Below are 16,369 nucleotides of genomic sequence, written 5' to 3'. Positions count from 1 at the left end.
CCTCCTCCAGCTCTCTCCCCCTTTTCTTCTCACCCGCTCACTTTTTCTTATGTAAGTAGTTCTCATTAATCACGGCCCAGCTCCGACTACTAAGACTTGTATGGATTTTTGTCAAATTGCCTCTGCCACATAAATCTAGCACATATAAATTTGTGTGCATTCAACTCAAAACTGATGTGTGATTAATGGGAGTCAGTACATTTGCCTGTTCCACTGCAGTTTTTTGGCCTCACAACAAGTAGCATTAATACCTCGTCTTTGGTGGGAGATCTCGTGAAAGGCTCTGTCGTGGCTGCGGGTCATTGTGGGAAATCTATCATGTGACAGCTGGGGTCACGCTGAGTCTTGTGGGTAATAACAAGTGACCTGTACACAGTGGAAAGATATCACTCATAACTCCTCTCTGCCAGTCCGGTTCCTGTCTCCACTGTGTCCTAGTTTGCAGGTGAAAACTGTTCGTCACGTACAGTACTGGAGGGATGAGTGCAGTGATGAGCTAACACAGTTGTTCAGGCAATAAAAAAATATAGCCCACTGTATTCTACAGTACAACAATGCATAACAACTGCCACCAACTGACTCAAATGAATGGATTTCCACCAAAAAACATTGACTTCAGCAGTTTGTGTGATCACAGGGTGACGCAGTGACTGCATTTTCTATGTGTGTGTCCATCTCTGCCTGGAGAGCAATAAAATTAACTGTAATGACATCATCCTCCGGGGTGTGATCGTCTGCAAAATAAACGCTGATAGAATTTATGTGATCACAATTAAATCAAAGTTATTGCAGGAGTTTCCTTATGAACTTGTTTATTTGTTCCATCCACAACACATAAAAAAGTTAGCCCTAAATCCCTCAGTGCATTCGTAAAATAAATATGAAATAGAAATCAATTTAACAAAGCCCTAACTGCTATTCCTCAGATGCCATTTCCTGTGGTTGCGCTAGAAAAATATAATTTAAAGACAATAAAAAAGTCATAAATTGTGGATATCAAATAGCTTCCTCTAAGGTTTATGGTCGAATTCCCTTCGCTGATGTGATTTTGAGTCGTTATTTCGCACCAGTGAGCATAAATGGGAATGGAATTTATATTAAAATGGTATATTTCATGTTTGATGTTGGAGAAGTGATCAATGATTTCATTAATTAGCTTTACTTATTTGAGCTTGAGGAATAGTACCTTTGATTTTCTCTCTGCCTCTCCCTTGCCCTGTACTAAGATTGTTCCCCTCCTTATCCTGCTGCGCCTGCAGTTTTATCTGCCTGTCTGTCCCACACTATCTTCCCTCATAGGCTGGTTGAACACGACGCCACTGTAGAGTGGACCTTTGATTCAGGTGAATGCCTGATTATTATCGAGGCTTCACCTACGCCTCTGTTTGTGCTCCTATTCTCACCGAGAAACCTGTGTGGGAGGTCAGTGCACTGCCAGACCTTTGTTGTGTAGGAGCCTGTTTGCAACTTTGCATGGAGACCGATGATAACAGGGCAATGTCAGATATGATTGCTGGTGATAGCTGCCAGAGGATGTTTTTTGCTGCCAACGGAAGAGTATCAGGTGCTTGTGAACTTGTTGTACAGCACTTTGTTGTGATACAGTCAGAAAAACACTCACGCCCACACTATTGCGACCATGATGGCAACTTTACCTGATAAGACCTGTTTCGTAGTTGGTACTAAGAGATGAATATTTTCAGAAAACAAATGCCAGAATGGTTATATGTTCCATTTAAGGATTAAGAATTTATGCAAAACAGTATCACCGCCTGTTGCTGATAACCCCTGCTATCCAGTGATATCAAAGCAGCTAGTAATTTTGCACGACTTATTGTTATTTATGGTATTCATAGTATTCAGTCACTGTTTTATTCATAAAAAAAATCCTCTCAACAATTCATTGGTATGCATTGCCTAAACATTAATTACATTCAAATTCATTCTAATTTGTCTTAATTTCCCCCTCTCTCAACAGAAAAATTAATACTACCCGCTGATTATTCCATGCCAGGCAATTCAAAATGCTTCAGAGAGGACAAGAAAATGAGCGAGACCATTTGCATATCAACATGATTCAAACCTAGTATTTCTTAGAAGTGGCATCTTTTGAACACAAACATGCAGGAAAAAAAAAAAAACATAATTGTCACACTTTTGAATTTCCAATTGAAATCGCAGGCGACACAAACAAAACTTCCAAGCCTTGTGGAAAAACAATGTTTTTCAGTTAATAATTTGGGGAATGATGTGACACAACACTGCCGTGTGTCGTGTTCTTACTGTACGCCCTCTAATATTCCTGTGACAGTCGAGAGGAAAAGTTTCTCCAAATTATTGAACTTCGGAGATGTAATTTTATAGCACGTCGTATTTTTCTATTAAGACACCATTAGCGGTTTGAGAGTGTAGGAGAGGCTGCGGCACGCTGTTAATCAGAGCGTAGGGAATAGAGTAGAATGGATCTCTAATCACCTAGACTATAATCGCCTCGTAAATCAACCCAGACATACAGTCAGGATGAGACACACACACACACACTCAGATACATACGAATATATGCACACATGTCAACAAGTGTGCATACACACAAATAGTACTTATACATACATGAACAGCTGACACGGTTATTAGAATAGGACAGGATGATCACCTATCCAGTTTATATTGTTCTTCCCGAGAATACGATTCCAGTTTGCATCAGTGAAAATCTTTATCTTCAAAAACATTTTATAATCTATAATCTTACTGAATTGGCTTTTTTTTTCCATTATCAATGCTTAAATGACCGTGTGTAATTTTTGCTCATAGTGATGAGCCCATTCATTGTTTCCAGCTGCAAAGCGAACCTAGCAAAAAGGCTCCAATAAAACCAACTGTAGCCAACCAAAAGTTAGCGACTAGCTTGTGAACATTTGTCAGGTGGACAGAAATCCAAATGAACTCCAAATGAAGGCAACTGTTGGCTAACCCATCAGCCATAATTACCTTATGAGGCAACAATTTGGCTCATTTTGTGTTTTTAGCTCTTTTCTGTGCCCCCAAGTGGACAAAAATAAAATAATGCATTTTTAAATAATACTTGTGGATAATAATGATTCTTATACCAGTAAATAATTAATTTAAAAAATTAATTAGTTAATTAAAATGCATTTTTGCACGGTTTGGCCAACACACTGAGATAAATTCTGTCTCTAAGTTGGCTGGAATACAGTGTTTATGTACAACAATTTAAAATGCAGCCTCATTTAGATTACCGGAAGTACCTAATTAATGTTAGAGTTCAGAATGCTGAGTGGAAATTACCCGGAGTGACTTTAAAACAACAAATAATTGAGCTGTTTAAATTACTGTTGTAATAAGAGCATTAATGCACTATGGTGTTGCGCTTTCAACAATAAAAAACAAACACACTAAAATATTAAACTAAATACACTTGAAAGACAAGATTAGTTTTAACATGTTATATTTTAATTTCTGCAGAGACAAAAATGACAAGCAATTTATTTACACAAACCTGTACAAAAGCAAATTAAATTATGTAAAATATCTCATAAATAGAAGTGGACTTGCGTTCAATACACTTTGCCATGTTCAGCTAAGCTGCGTGCATAGTGACTCATATTAAACGATGATAAATTTGTTCCTCAATTTCTATATCAACATCCAAGTCGCAGGACAAATAGTAATGGTTAATATTACAAATCTCATTACACACTGTGAATGCTATACGAATAGAGGTGAGCACAGACTGAACACACACCTCGGGCAGCAACGGGATACAGACATTTTGATGGCAGGTGTTGAGTACTTCATGTTCTGTCAAAAGCTAAGACAAAAATTACTACCATCTGCTCATCATCCAGATTTCTGTAGCATTTATTTCAGTGGATATCAGTAAAAAAAAAAAAAAGTTACTAGTCTATCCGTGCTCAGAAATGAACTAGTGTGCACCGTATTCAATGTAAGTGCCAATATATGACATATTTTCTTTCACTACCTCTTTTTGTCTGAGGTTCACACTACAATGTCTTTGTTTCCACTTCATCTGATCTAGAAATTCAAAGCATCACCTTGCAGTATCATAGCAAACATCGTACCCCGCTTATTTGTAGGACAGGTTTTCATCATCTACTGATATGCATAAACTGTAAATCTGTGTGTGAGTGTTGTTGTGTTGCTTGGCACATCCTGAGGTGTGTGTTCTGTCAGCTACTCTCCCTTGCAGCTTTTTTTTTTTTTTTTATCCCCCCCCCTCCACTTCCACTCTTCCTAGTAAACCGTCACATTAGCATTTTTATCTCTAGGCTCCCTCAACTCTGAGCAGTCAAATGTCTCCAAGCATTTTTTTTTCTCTTTTTTCCCCCCTCTATCTCTCTATGCTTCTATATTCAGTCCTAGAGCTTGTTTCATGCACAAAGATGGTTACTTGACCTCTGATGTCATACATGTACATGAGTGGAACACAACAAAAAAAAAAAATCCATTATATCATTATTATTACTACCAACAAGCAACTTTTGAAAGTACCTGTACTCATTCGGTAATGCACTATGCTAGGAATGGATATTTCAACAAGATAATTCAACCCAGTGAACAATAGCCATTTGAATATTAGACCTATAGGCTCACTGACATTTGACTGGTCGTCCTCCGAGAAGCCTTTGACATCGTGGGATTTCATCTAAGATATGCAAATGTATTTCAGTCCATTCTTAAATGCCACCCCATCTACTTTTGTAAGCATGTCATTGTTTATGCACCATTCCAAACCAACATTTAATCATACCAATTGGTATAAAAAGGCACAATTGCATATTTGCATTCACTCTAGTATTTTTTTTGTTTTTTTTTTTTCTTTTTTCAGAAGCACTCTAAATATACAAAGTGGCACCAGATAAAGAAAAAAAAGTAAAACACATAGTACATTGCCATGATCATTTCCACGGTTTTGACTGTTATTGTGTAACAAATCAGTTTATGGGATTAAAAAGAAATACAAGGTGAAGATAGAAATTTGCAGATTTCATGGTATAAAGTTGATATAAATGAAACATACGAAAGATTCAGGTGTGGTGATATGAGAGACAACAATGAAATTGAGTATAAAAAAATAAATCAATGGTATGTAGAGTCTTAACTGATGTACTAAGTCAGCTAATACATGGCTAATGTCTCTTCAGGTATAACGAAAGCAAGCAACAAGGTGGATTTCCATGTTTACAGGGATAACATTTTTTTGTACATTTTGTTTTACAGTTTTTTTCTTCTTCCTTCTCAGTAAGTGAAGTAAGTTCCCATTAAACGTGCAGTAAAAAGTAAATATTTATGTATACAGTTGATAAGTATAGGAGCACTTTCTTTCGAACAACGAGTAGTACTTACAGACTATAGATTGCCGGAATGCTGAAAAAGCAGCTCCGGTCAAACCAAAGGGGTTTTGCTAACATACAAAAAGTTCCATTGCATCTGATATTCTTTTGCTTTATTACAGACATGAGATTTTACGCCTCTGTAGCTGCGAAAAAGAAAAATCACTGTAGACAAGGAGGCACAACATCTCAACATTGTTATGTATGTGTGTAAGTGGTCATTAAGCATCAGCTCTGAGGATGTAATGGATGTTTTGTTGAGACATCACATTCTTATCGTTCAAGCTCAATCCTTCATTAAAAAATTCTTCTTGTAATGTGTACTTAAAGCAAAGTTCTCCCAGAAAGCTATTTTTGTGAGTAATGGGGAAATGCTTCATCCTGCTTGCGAAGCTTTGGTTTCACTTTGACACCATTTTTCTCAGCTTGTAATTCAAAAACTTCCCGATATCTGCTCATTCAGACGTTGCTTTTTGATTGTTCTTCATTGAGCTGATTCTTACATTCGTGCTCAAAGATGCCATCACCATGTACTATGGAAAGCAACATCTGCTAGTGCTAAAAGGACTCTAGGACAGCCATGTGTGGGTTAATGTCACGTTGAGGGCTTGAGAAGAAGTGAAAAAGAAGTTGATGCTGGTTGGTCACATGTACATTATGAAATTTATTGCTCTGTGTCTATCACACAACAAAAAAGGAATAATAAAGTAAAAAGCTGTCCTTGCAGCTGTTTTAGGACGAGCTTGGCCATGTTTACACCCTCCTAAGCCTATTATTGGTGTACATCTACAGTATACACTAAATATGGCCTATACACACATACAATATACTGCATATCTGGCCCATACACACATACAATTTCAATTGCACCTCCATAATTCATAATAATAATCTCAGAATGCCACACACTGTGCTTACCCAGGGTTTTCAGTCAATACAGCAGTGCCAATGGCCCCAGTTAGATGAATCTGCTTTTCTGCGTCTGTATATGTATGTGTCTGCATGTGAAACACAGGGCAAGTACTGATATAAACAGTAGCATCCCACTGAGGTGATCCGAAAATGCACAACCATGTACACACATGCTTTTCCAGCCAATGCGATGTATAGGTCATGGCTCTAAGATCTTGCATCTCTTAAAGAGGGTTTTGGTCTCAATGTCGCTAATCAAAGACAAAGAACGAGAGGCTGAGGAAAGGTAGAGAGACAAAAGGGAATGAGAGCAGTTAGCGTCGTTGCTGTGGTCCAATGTTTATGTACAATGAGTGACTTTTCACCTGTGACGAACGTACACACTGGTAAGATAGAATCAGTCATCATATGTTCATCAATAGTGTACCAGTGGGGTTGTTGTCTGAACCAAGGGGTTGTTGCAGCAAATTCCATTGGGTCCCATTTCCATCCATTTCAAGAGAGGACTGAACTAAATGTTGTTTTCTGGGCTGAGTATTTAAAGCTTAGTCTTTCCCGTCCTTATAAGATTTGAATATGGTCAAGTTTTGTTCTGCTATCGAGCAACGTTTATCACAAACAGTCAAGATGATAGAATCCATGGACAGCTCATGATAGAGACCACTATGTCCAATATATTGTTGCAGCCATAGAATGTCATGGCCGAAGTGTGCTGAAATAAAAAAAAAAAGGCATTACCAGACACACTTTGAAGTCAAAATAGTCCACATGTACAGATTTGTTTCTAGAAAAAAAAACAGAAACAGAAAAAATGGTCTCTTTTATATAGTGTCATCTTCAGGGGACAGAGCCTTCATGGGGGACAGGGGGTAATGCATGCTTGTATTGTATATGTAAAATGAGTTGATTATTGTACAGATTGGCTGTCAGGCAGCAGATAGTGTCCCAAGAGCCCGACTCGCCAGTAGAATAGCCCCCTCCCAAGTCCAATCAGTGCCTGCAAGAGTTCCTCCGCCTCCTCCTTTCTTCCAGGTCATGGCCGGAATTAGCACTTTAAAAATGGAACTATGTTTATCTATCCACTCAGATTTTTCATTAAGGAGCTGTCGTAAAAGTCTTTGGAGAAAGTTTAGTCCTACCTTGCGCAGAACAAGGGTGGCTAAAAGCTTCTAGAGCTGTAACGGTGGTGGGTAAGCAGCTATGCTTAGTGTTGTATTTTAATGCCATATGTTATGGCACAGTGGGTGTGTCTAACCCTCCCAGCTCACAGGTACACCTCCCGTCGCGTCAGAGTGCCACAGGATGTGGGCTTGTACTCCCCAGTGGGTGCCAGAGGGATCTCCTCGGTAGGGTGGCCCAGTGCCTCCTCCCCGCCTCCTGGCGAGCTGTAGGAAGGCGAGCCAAAGGCCTCGTAGGAGGAGGAGGAGGAGGCCATCTTCTTGTTGAGCAGGTTGCGATTGCGGTCGCCCATCATGTGAGTGGCGGTGGGGTCTCCATTGGCCATGGCGGCCATGGCGAGGGTCTCCTGGCTGCCGGGCTGCTCGGCGCTGCTGCTGCCGCTGCCGTTGCCGCTCATGAAAGTGGAAAGCTTTGGTTGTTGGGGGGTGGTGGTTGACTTGGATGGCCGTCGCTCGGGCGACGTGCGCACAGGCATCCAGCAGGAGTCTGAGTGGCCGTACTCGTCGCATTCCCGGGTGCACTTGCCAGTCATGGCTACGTCAGGCAAGGGCCGGGAGTCTAGAGGAAGCAAAAAAGAGAAAAACAAAAGTAAATGATGCTGTTTGTTTCACTAAAGTGGGATATTTAATGAAAATCTAACATTTTTGACTAAAAAAATCCTAACACTAAGTGTTTATTGTGGTATGTGTTACATGGCTATTATGAATTCCTTCATTAGATGCGTGAATCTGCATTTTCTCCCTAATGAGGTCATCACCGCATCTGAATGTTAATGGAGAAGGTGAAAAACAATAAAAACTCGTCACAATGGTTACCAGGCACCTAGTGTGACAGCTAATGTGAGTTCAGAATTTTATTTTCACCAGTGAACAGTATTAAGCTCGGATAAAATTTGTTTTCATGCAGAACCCATACCACATGACAGCAACAGTAACAGAAAACAACGATGAAAAGAAGACTCCACTGGCTACGACAACAGCCTCAAACTAAAAAACAGTGGCGTGAATCAGAGTTGAAATAATGTCATGCTTCAAAACGTGTTTGTGCTGAAAGGGGAGAGGAGGGGAGGGGAGGGGGCAGCGATGGAGAGAGTAAGGAGGAAGTCAGTTTGTGTTTTTCAGCTTCTCCTGATGTAAAATTTAAGTCGCACAATTAGGCCTGTTCTGTGTGTGTGTGTATGTGTGTCTGCAATGTGTGCAGTTGAGTATGTTTGTGAGATGGGAGCACCAACAACACCCTATTTTCTTATCTGGTGATTGACAGACGGCAATCACATTCTGATCTAAGTAGCTTAATAGCTTTGCATGGCTGAAGCGCCCTGATATCCTCTTAAATCCACTAATAGGGGTCTTAACCAATTACCTCACTGGGCGCTGGCCTTAGATTAACTACGTCTACTGTGTTATTGTGGAAAGCAAATTATGTGCTTACAATGGTACACCAGGACAACAGGTTTGACAGATACCCTACTACCAATGACTTTTGTCAGACAGTGCAATATGTGAAAGATAATTATCCCAAATACAGCAAACCAAAGCTGAGGAATTGGCTCAATCTAAGACAAAAACTGTGAAGAGGGAAGGAAAGGAGGAGTCTACTCCACAGCCGTTACCGAATGCTTAGACATTACACAGTGCCGGAGTTAATAAGAGTGCCAATGTTATAGAGATGCTATGTTAGATGTAATTTATTCATGACCTGATGCGAAGTATGGAAAACCAAAATCAAGCAGAAGCGAGGGTGAGTGCAAACCAAGCCAAGCATGCCTTTGCCCATAGTAAAAAAGAAAAACAAAAGAGTTTGGACCATGGCTTACTTTTAATGCTCTTTTTCTCCTGTAAAAGAAAAAAATAGAACAGAAATCACTCTTTATGTTTCGCACTTATGCAATAAAATATATAAGTATATATATTTAAACTGTATGAGAAACCTTGAGCAGAATTGAAACTGTAACTAAAAGTCACGTTGACAACAGCACCAAAAAACTGTTATGCAGAGCAGACACATGACTGAGGACACAATGCAGCTGAGACAAGGACAGCAAAGAAAGAAGAGACAGGGAAAACAAGATGAGAGTCCTCTAAAGTCGTACTGATTTGTGTTTTTAATCAACAAATGAATCACTTGTTTCACTACGAACACCTCTCAGCAGAGCATTTGATTTTACTTCAAGAGTGCCATTCCTATGCCGCTAGATATCTTATTTCTGCTAAATACCTTGTGGAATCCATTTTTGTGTGACAAATTACCTTTGTAAAGCATCAACTAATGATTGCCATTCAATGTATAGCCAATGCCTCAGGGAGTAGCTGCCACTCGACAGAAAAATCAAATAACTTTTTGTCATTAGTGAGCCCAAACAACTGAATAGTTCTGTTTAATGAAATGTAAATAGCTAAATAAATGAGGAGGCAAGAAAATAAAACAGAATTGAGAGATGTGATGGCAATCACAAACAGTTAACATGCCAGCTGATGTGATGAAGATGACATCTTTGTCTCCCTTTTCTTCCTTTTTTCTGTCGGAGCTTCACAAACACAGCCATCAAAGAGACAAGAGGATACCAGGTACTGATTGTCTTGTTCATTTACACCTACGATTGAGCCATCAGGCTACCCACAATGCACATCAGCTCTCTGGAGGCCTCTGCGCCCCGCTCCTGAATGCTCATCCAATTGTCTCCTCACCCCAGTAACATTCAGACAAACTAGTAAAAAATCAGCAGGGTTGACCTCTTCCTTCCTCCGGCTCTCACGGGTAAGCAGCCAAGCTTCAGCATCACATCTCCGCTGCCCTGCACGGTGAGGTGCTGAGGTAGTTAGCCGGCACTCAGTGTGTTGTGTGCACTGAAAGGAGGCTGATTATTTCCTAGCCATGGTCCACTGACTCTGCAGGCTTGCTCAAAATGATGACGTTTCCCACAGAGCTAATAAATTGGGTTGCAAAATCAAAGCAAAAACGCTCCATTTTTTTTCTCTTTCTCTCTCTTCGAAAGTGTCACCTCCTCCTGAGGTTAGGCCATCAATATGAGTACTTTAAAACCACTTAAATCCATCAGTGCTATAGCTCTGGACAGTAAGTGCGCTTCAGCCTGGACTAGTATTTTAACCTACAGGCTCAGAAATGGCTGTAGGTGTTGCAAGATTAATTTTACTGTCCACTCAGCGTGTTGACGAATGAAATTCTTCATTAACTTATAAACCCTAACTTTGCTTGACTCTTTGCATAATTTAAATCTAAAAACATTAGTCAGCAGAATTAAAGCAGACACATTACAAAATAGCCAAAAAATTAAAAATCAATTACATTTTTTTTCTCAAGAATTTCCATGGAGAAGATACAGACCGCGTCTATATGTATCCATAGGCCCTTTCAAGACCCAATTCAGAAATCAGGACGTAGAAAATATCTTCAAAGAAAAGCCCTCAGAGCACACACAGCACAGTAGCAGGCTTTTGTTACATATTCACAAACATCCTGCGAGCCCACACTATCAACCACAACATAACACAATACAAGTGGGTCACCCTGCTGTGTTAAAAAGCAACACTGAGAGCCGAACAAGGAGGCCTCTCCATCCCAGGTTACGTCCCTGAGGACTCAGGCTTTGTTATTTGGGGATCCAGAGCCAGAAAACTGTGGCACAGTCTGGGTGCCACAGGCACATGCCCGCTATATCCGTGGCTGGGAGAGCTTTCAGCCAAGCAGGGGCTAGTCTGCTCATAATGGCTCGCTATGCAAGCCATTAGCCCTCTTTTACATTTACTCAAAAGAGGCTTCCGGAAGAGGGAGGGATGGTGATGGTGGATCAGAGAGTGATTGGCAGATGAGTTAGAGGGGCGACGGGCAGAACGGAAGAGCAGCAGCTTTTGCTGAGATGTAATTCCATATGGACAAAAGTCATGCGCTGCTGAAGTGGCGATTACCCACCGAGGCGCCACTGTGCAGCAGTGCTCTGAGATATCTGCGCCTCATACTGTGTGCATTTGGTGATTTTATTTTAAGGAGTCTGTATAGTGAAGAATTTCTTCATTTGTGCAAGAAAGCAGACTGAAAGTGGGACAGTAGCTGCACTACTTGAGCTGTGGCTTTTCTTAGCTGGCTTTAGTCAGCCACCCTATCAGCTGACTAGCTTACACTGTGGAATATTTCAAAGAACCTTCACTGCTGGGGTACAGTAGCAATTCGATGCGGTGTCTTTAGCCCTTGCTAAGATGTTGCAGTGGTAGAAAAAAAAAAAGGAGGGTTACACTGTCAACGCTTCTGGGCATATGCACACCAATGTCTGTTGCGTGGGCATTTCTGGGCAATTACAGTTTAGTATGTTTGTTTGTGTCATAGTAATGCGCACCGTGTTTTCAGTGCAGCATGTCGGCAAGTCCAGTTGCCAGTCTGCATTCATCTACGTCACCAACTCTTTCACTTTTGAACTGTATCGTCCCCCGCACCATCGCTCCTTCCTCTCCTTCCTCTCCTTCCTCCCCTTCCTCTCTCTGTATTTCTCTATGAACTGCTACACAGACTGAAGCTCTGTGACCTTTTGCCCTCTCTTTTCCGGCCGGCAGATTCAACTCAAACAGCTGAGGCATTGGGAGGAAGGAATAGAGGGAGCAGCAGAGAGAGAGATGGGGGGAAAAAAAGAAAGAATGAGAGAGAAGAGGCAACAAAACAGAGGTGATGTGCCTGCATGCATTTTTGTGTATGTGTGTCTACACTGTCTTTGACAGACATTGGAGTTGGCTGGACAACAGATAGGGGTCAGAGCAGAAAGGGAGGAGGAGTGCATGAAGGAGAGAATGAAGACAGGGATGATGTAGAGAGGGAAGGATAGATAGAAAGAAAATAAAGGGGAGAGAGAGAGGAGGGAGAGTGTGTGTGCTGAGTATAGCAGGGTCAGGGCCTGGGAGAAGGGAAACAGCAGATTGAGTGGAGAAGACAGCATGGCTGCCTCTGGGCTGTCACAGGCCAAACACACTGCCAAAGAGAGCAGTGGAGAGGAGAGTAAGGAAGACAGGATGAGAAGAGAAAGAACTGAGGACATTCGCAAAGACAGAAGGAGGAGAGAGGAGAGGAGGAAAGGACAGAAGATGAGTACAGGAGGAGAAAGAGTGATGATATAAAGAACTTTGATAACAGAAGATGTACCGTACTGTAAATAAATCCTGGTAACTTGTGCGCCAAGGTCAGTCTGTGTTCTCTCACACATGCACATATTAAGCTATCAGTCCAAACACCCTGACTTTGCCTATTTAAGGTTTCAAATTATCTCCCTAACAATAAAGTCCTGTGTCCAAGAAGATGCCAGGCACCACTCACCTCTCTGCTAATTCAGTCTAATCTACTTCCATCACATTCCCCACATTAAGAAAGCTAAAAAAAAACACTTTAACCTCCAAATGTCATTTACAGCCATCCACATGGTTCCAATTTAAAACCAGAGTGGAACATCTTATTCTTCATCAAGACAAGGAACAAGAAAGTTTTCAAGGCTTGAGCAAAAAAAGGCACGAGAGGGCGCCTGTGTGAGAACAGAGAGTCTAGCTTTCAAATGAGCTCGTGATTGCCTTGCACCCCTCATCAAAGACCTCCCTGTACAGACAGATCTATTTCGCACGGCGGAGCAATCAGCGTGAAGATGACAGTGTACATTGCTGGGTGTCACACAGATTACTCCGTGCAACTGAGAGAGAGAAAATGAAATATTTATCCTGAAAAAAAAAAACAGCTGTTTGAAATACTCAGACCTTCATGAGAAAATAGGAAAGTGAGAGGAGAAAGAAAGGAGACAAATGAAAAGTGATACAAGGAGACAGCAACAAAAAGAGAATGAGATCGAGATGAAACTCAAACCGAAAACAACACCAAAGAGATCTAGCGTTCTCTCAGCAGTTGCTCTGCAGTCGTCTTTCTTGTTTCTCCCTTTCTACTCATTCTCGCCTCTAATAAGATCCCATTTAATTAGGTGAAACTTGCCGACAAATTATGGTGTAAGTCTCCCTGTGTTTGGCTGTCTCGCTTTTCAGGGCCCCTGTGGCATCGCCTCCTAGCTGAGAGGTCTTCAGGATCAAAGACAGACAGGCAGACAGACACTCAGTGCCGCTGAATTCATCAACACACACACACAACCAAAGGTGGCTGTGGGGAATGAAATGCAGAGAAAAAGGAGAGAGACACGGAATGGCCTAAGAGAAGAAAATAAGGTGAGGGAGGAAGTGCTTTTGAGAGAAAGGAGCAAAGAGAAAAAGAATAGGTGCTGAATTATTAAGGCTGTGATGGCGAGTTCAGACAGAACAATATCCACAGGAAAAGGCGATATTTGTCTTTCTCTTGCTGAGATGTTTGCCAGACAATTAAGGAGGGACGGAAGGGAGAAGATACGCAGTGGTGCAGGGGAAAATGAGAACAAAAGGGGAGTCCTGGGGAGCAATGACCTTTGAAAACGCAAGTCATGGCGCGCACCGCTAGCAACGGCATTAATTGATGGCATTAACGTCAGCGGTGGAGATTTTTTCAGTGGCACAGTAAGTTAAATCCAAACCTCAAACATGTAACCCCTATTAGTCCAGTTAAGATCTTGTAAGCAGGGGGCCAATTTAATCGAAAGAGTAGAAAATAACAAATTTTCCGTCCCTCTTAATTACTGCTCTACACAGGAGCGATGACTGTTTATCCGTGATGCTTTAACGCAAATCACACCCGTTCCTGACCCTACGTGACCCACATTTGCCCTCTTTCGTAACCACCATCTTTCCACCCAGCAGTAACCTTTTTGCTTTAGCAGTAGGAGGACAGGAGGAATGCTGTTTCAAAGTGGCAGCAGGTGATCTATTCTCTGCCTTCTGAGCTTCTTGAAGTATTTACTGCCTGGCAAGGGCAACTAAGGGAATAATCTGGAACCCCCGCCATGCCTCGAGAGGTGCAGGACGGGCGCAAAGAAAACCAGAGAGGAGAGGCAGAGAGTGAGTGAGGGAAAAGATACAGAGCCTTGATCGAGTTTTGTAATGAGCTGTCACCTCCTTTTGCCTCGCTTTTCGAGATGCCCAACCTCTGACTGGAACAAAGACTCAGCATAAAAAAATACACATGAGGCCACTCAGTGCTTATAGGGGAGATTTTCTGGGTAGATGGTGACATCACTTCCTTTTCATTCTTCCTTTTTTGGAAAGTGCTTTTGCCCAAACGTGAACTGGCATTACAATAACACTGCGAGCAGGCATTATGGGTATGATATGGCTGCTTTTCTCTTTCAGCAGGGTCAATACTCTTTCTGGAATAATGAATGTACTGCGCTGCTCCTGAGGTAATTAATTGAAGAGAGATTAACTAGCATAATTTCATTCTGGTGACGATCTCTCAGCCAATTATCAAATGCAGCTTGCACCCTCCCTCCCTTATGCACATGTCCTCTCCCTCTGGGTCTCTACCTCTCTCTGCCCATTTGAACAGTCAGCACTCAAATCCAAAGACCCCATAAATAAAGTGTCCCTGTATGTCATGCTCCCTCATTCATCTTGCGTGCACACATTCACTGACATGCATGTGCACATACGCGTGCAGGCGAAGCTTCTCGCACAGCAGGTAGTTGTCGCATTTGCTGGAAGCGTGTTTTCTCTCGATCTGTCACGACATAAATGCAGACACCACAGACCGTGTCCTTAGAGCACTTCTGACCCCTAACCTCATCTATAAGTGGAACAACAGGAGGATGATGTGGAGAGGAGAGAGGCAGAGTGACTCATCCACTCTGCTAATAAGAATGATGGCGCTGGCTTCCTGCCACACACACAAAACTGGTGAAACAACACCTAACTCAAAAAAAAAAAAAAAGAAAGAAAAACCCCTCCTGAAATCCACAAAATCTTAAGACAAAGGGATTTTCTCATCAGGCTTTCATATTATCCCTGAAGCGTAACACTTATAATCACCTTTACAAGCTACAATTCACATCTTTGTATATGTAATTCAGTTACGCTTCAAAAAATACCCAATTACATTATGAAATAAACTAATGTGCCCCCCCTCCACACACACTTAGACAAATGCACGTCGTTCATGTGTGTTTTTTTCAGTATGGCGCTCTGAGCTTATACACAATACTCTGGAAGCCGCGTAAGGATTAGCTTTAGCTGCTCTACTATGGTGCACACATGCAACACTGCTAGCAACCGATAAAACAATATGGCAGGCTCAGCTCATTTTCACAGCACACAGATGCTGCCACTTTTGCACAGTGGCAAACCTTACATTAGCCATGCAGCATGTGTGAAACTTGTGTGTGTCGACGCTCGGCATTCCCAGCCACAGACAAGACGACGAGCACACAGCACTATTTGATAAGACAAACACAGAATACAGATGAAGGGATGGTGGGAGTATAGAAAATGGTAGGGCTTACTGAGCTACTGTGAGTGTGTGAGCGAGGGGTTAAATCAGTTATAAAAAAAAAAAGTGGGTTTTTTTATTGTTTATTATTCCTCTAAATTCTTTCTCTCACACACATACACACCATCCCTCAGCCTCTCTCTCTCTCTCCGGTCTTTAGAAAAAGAAGTGTCATTGCTTCTCCTCCACTGTTATTCTTATCGCACACTCCCAGGCGCACTCACACAATAGCCTGTTTTACACCATTAAATGGTTATTTGTCAAAATACAATTTCAATTAAATCCTCCCTAAAATAAAAAAAATAGAAGGGAAAAAAAAAGTCTGTGATTTGTGCTTTTGACCGATCGTACTAATAAGAGAAAACATCTAAATCATAGGTTAGTATGGGTGCACCGAGGGTCTGTGTGGGGAAAGTGGTAAGGATTGTTTGAGCGGTACAGTTTCGAACATGGGGTAATTTTAAAAAAATATGATAGCAACTGTGGCTTTGGTGGAATTTTTATCTGATGCGGTTAAAATGAAT

The 16,369-nt window shown here is 41.5% G+C and overlaps 1 protein-coding gene across 5 annotated transcripts in view; it reads right to left on the bottom strand.

Moving 5' to 3' along the window:
- Positions 1–4,740: 4,740 nt before the first annotated feature.
- The window catches only part of pcdh7b (protocadherin 7b), a 101,452-nt gene continuing 89,823 nt past the window's right edge, over positions 4,741–16,369 (bottom strand). For 3 of the 5 annotated variants that reach the window (XM_041031566.1, XM_041031565.1, XM_041031567.1), the window contains one exon: positions 4,741–8,021. In XM_041031566.1, the coding sequence (XP_040887500.1) occupies positions 7,549–8,021 (473 nt within the window). In that variant the 3' untranslated portion in view covers positions 4,741–7,548. Of the gene's footprint in view, positions 8,022–9,279; positions 9,299–16,369 lie in introns of all 5 variants that reach the window. The other 2 variants (XM_041031568.1, XM_041031569.1) reach the window with 2 other exon arrangements.

This window comes from Toxotes jaculatrix, chromosome 23 (assembly GCF_017976425.1).
Source record: "Toxotes jaculatrix isolate fToxJac2 chromosome 23, fToxJac2.pri, whole genome shotgun sequence".
Lineage (NCBI taxonomy): Eukaryota > Metazoa > Chordata > Actinopteri > Toxotidae > Toxotes > Toxotes jaculatrix.
Note: the sequence above shows the minus strand (reverse complement) of the source record. Positions and strands in the feature narration are given on the sequence as shown.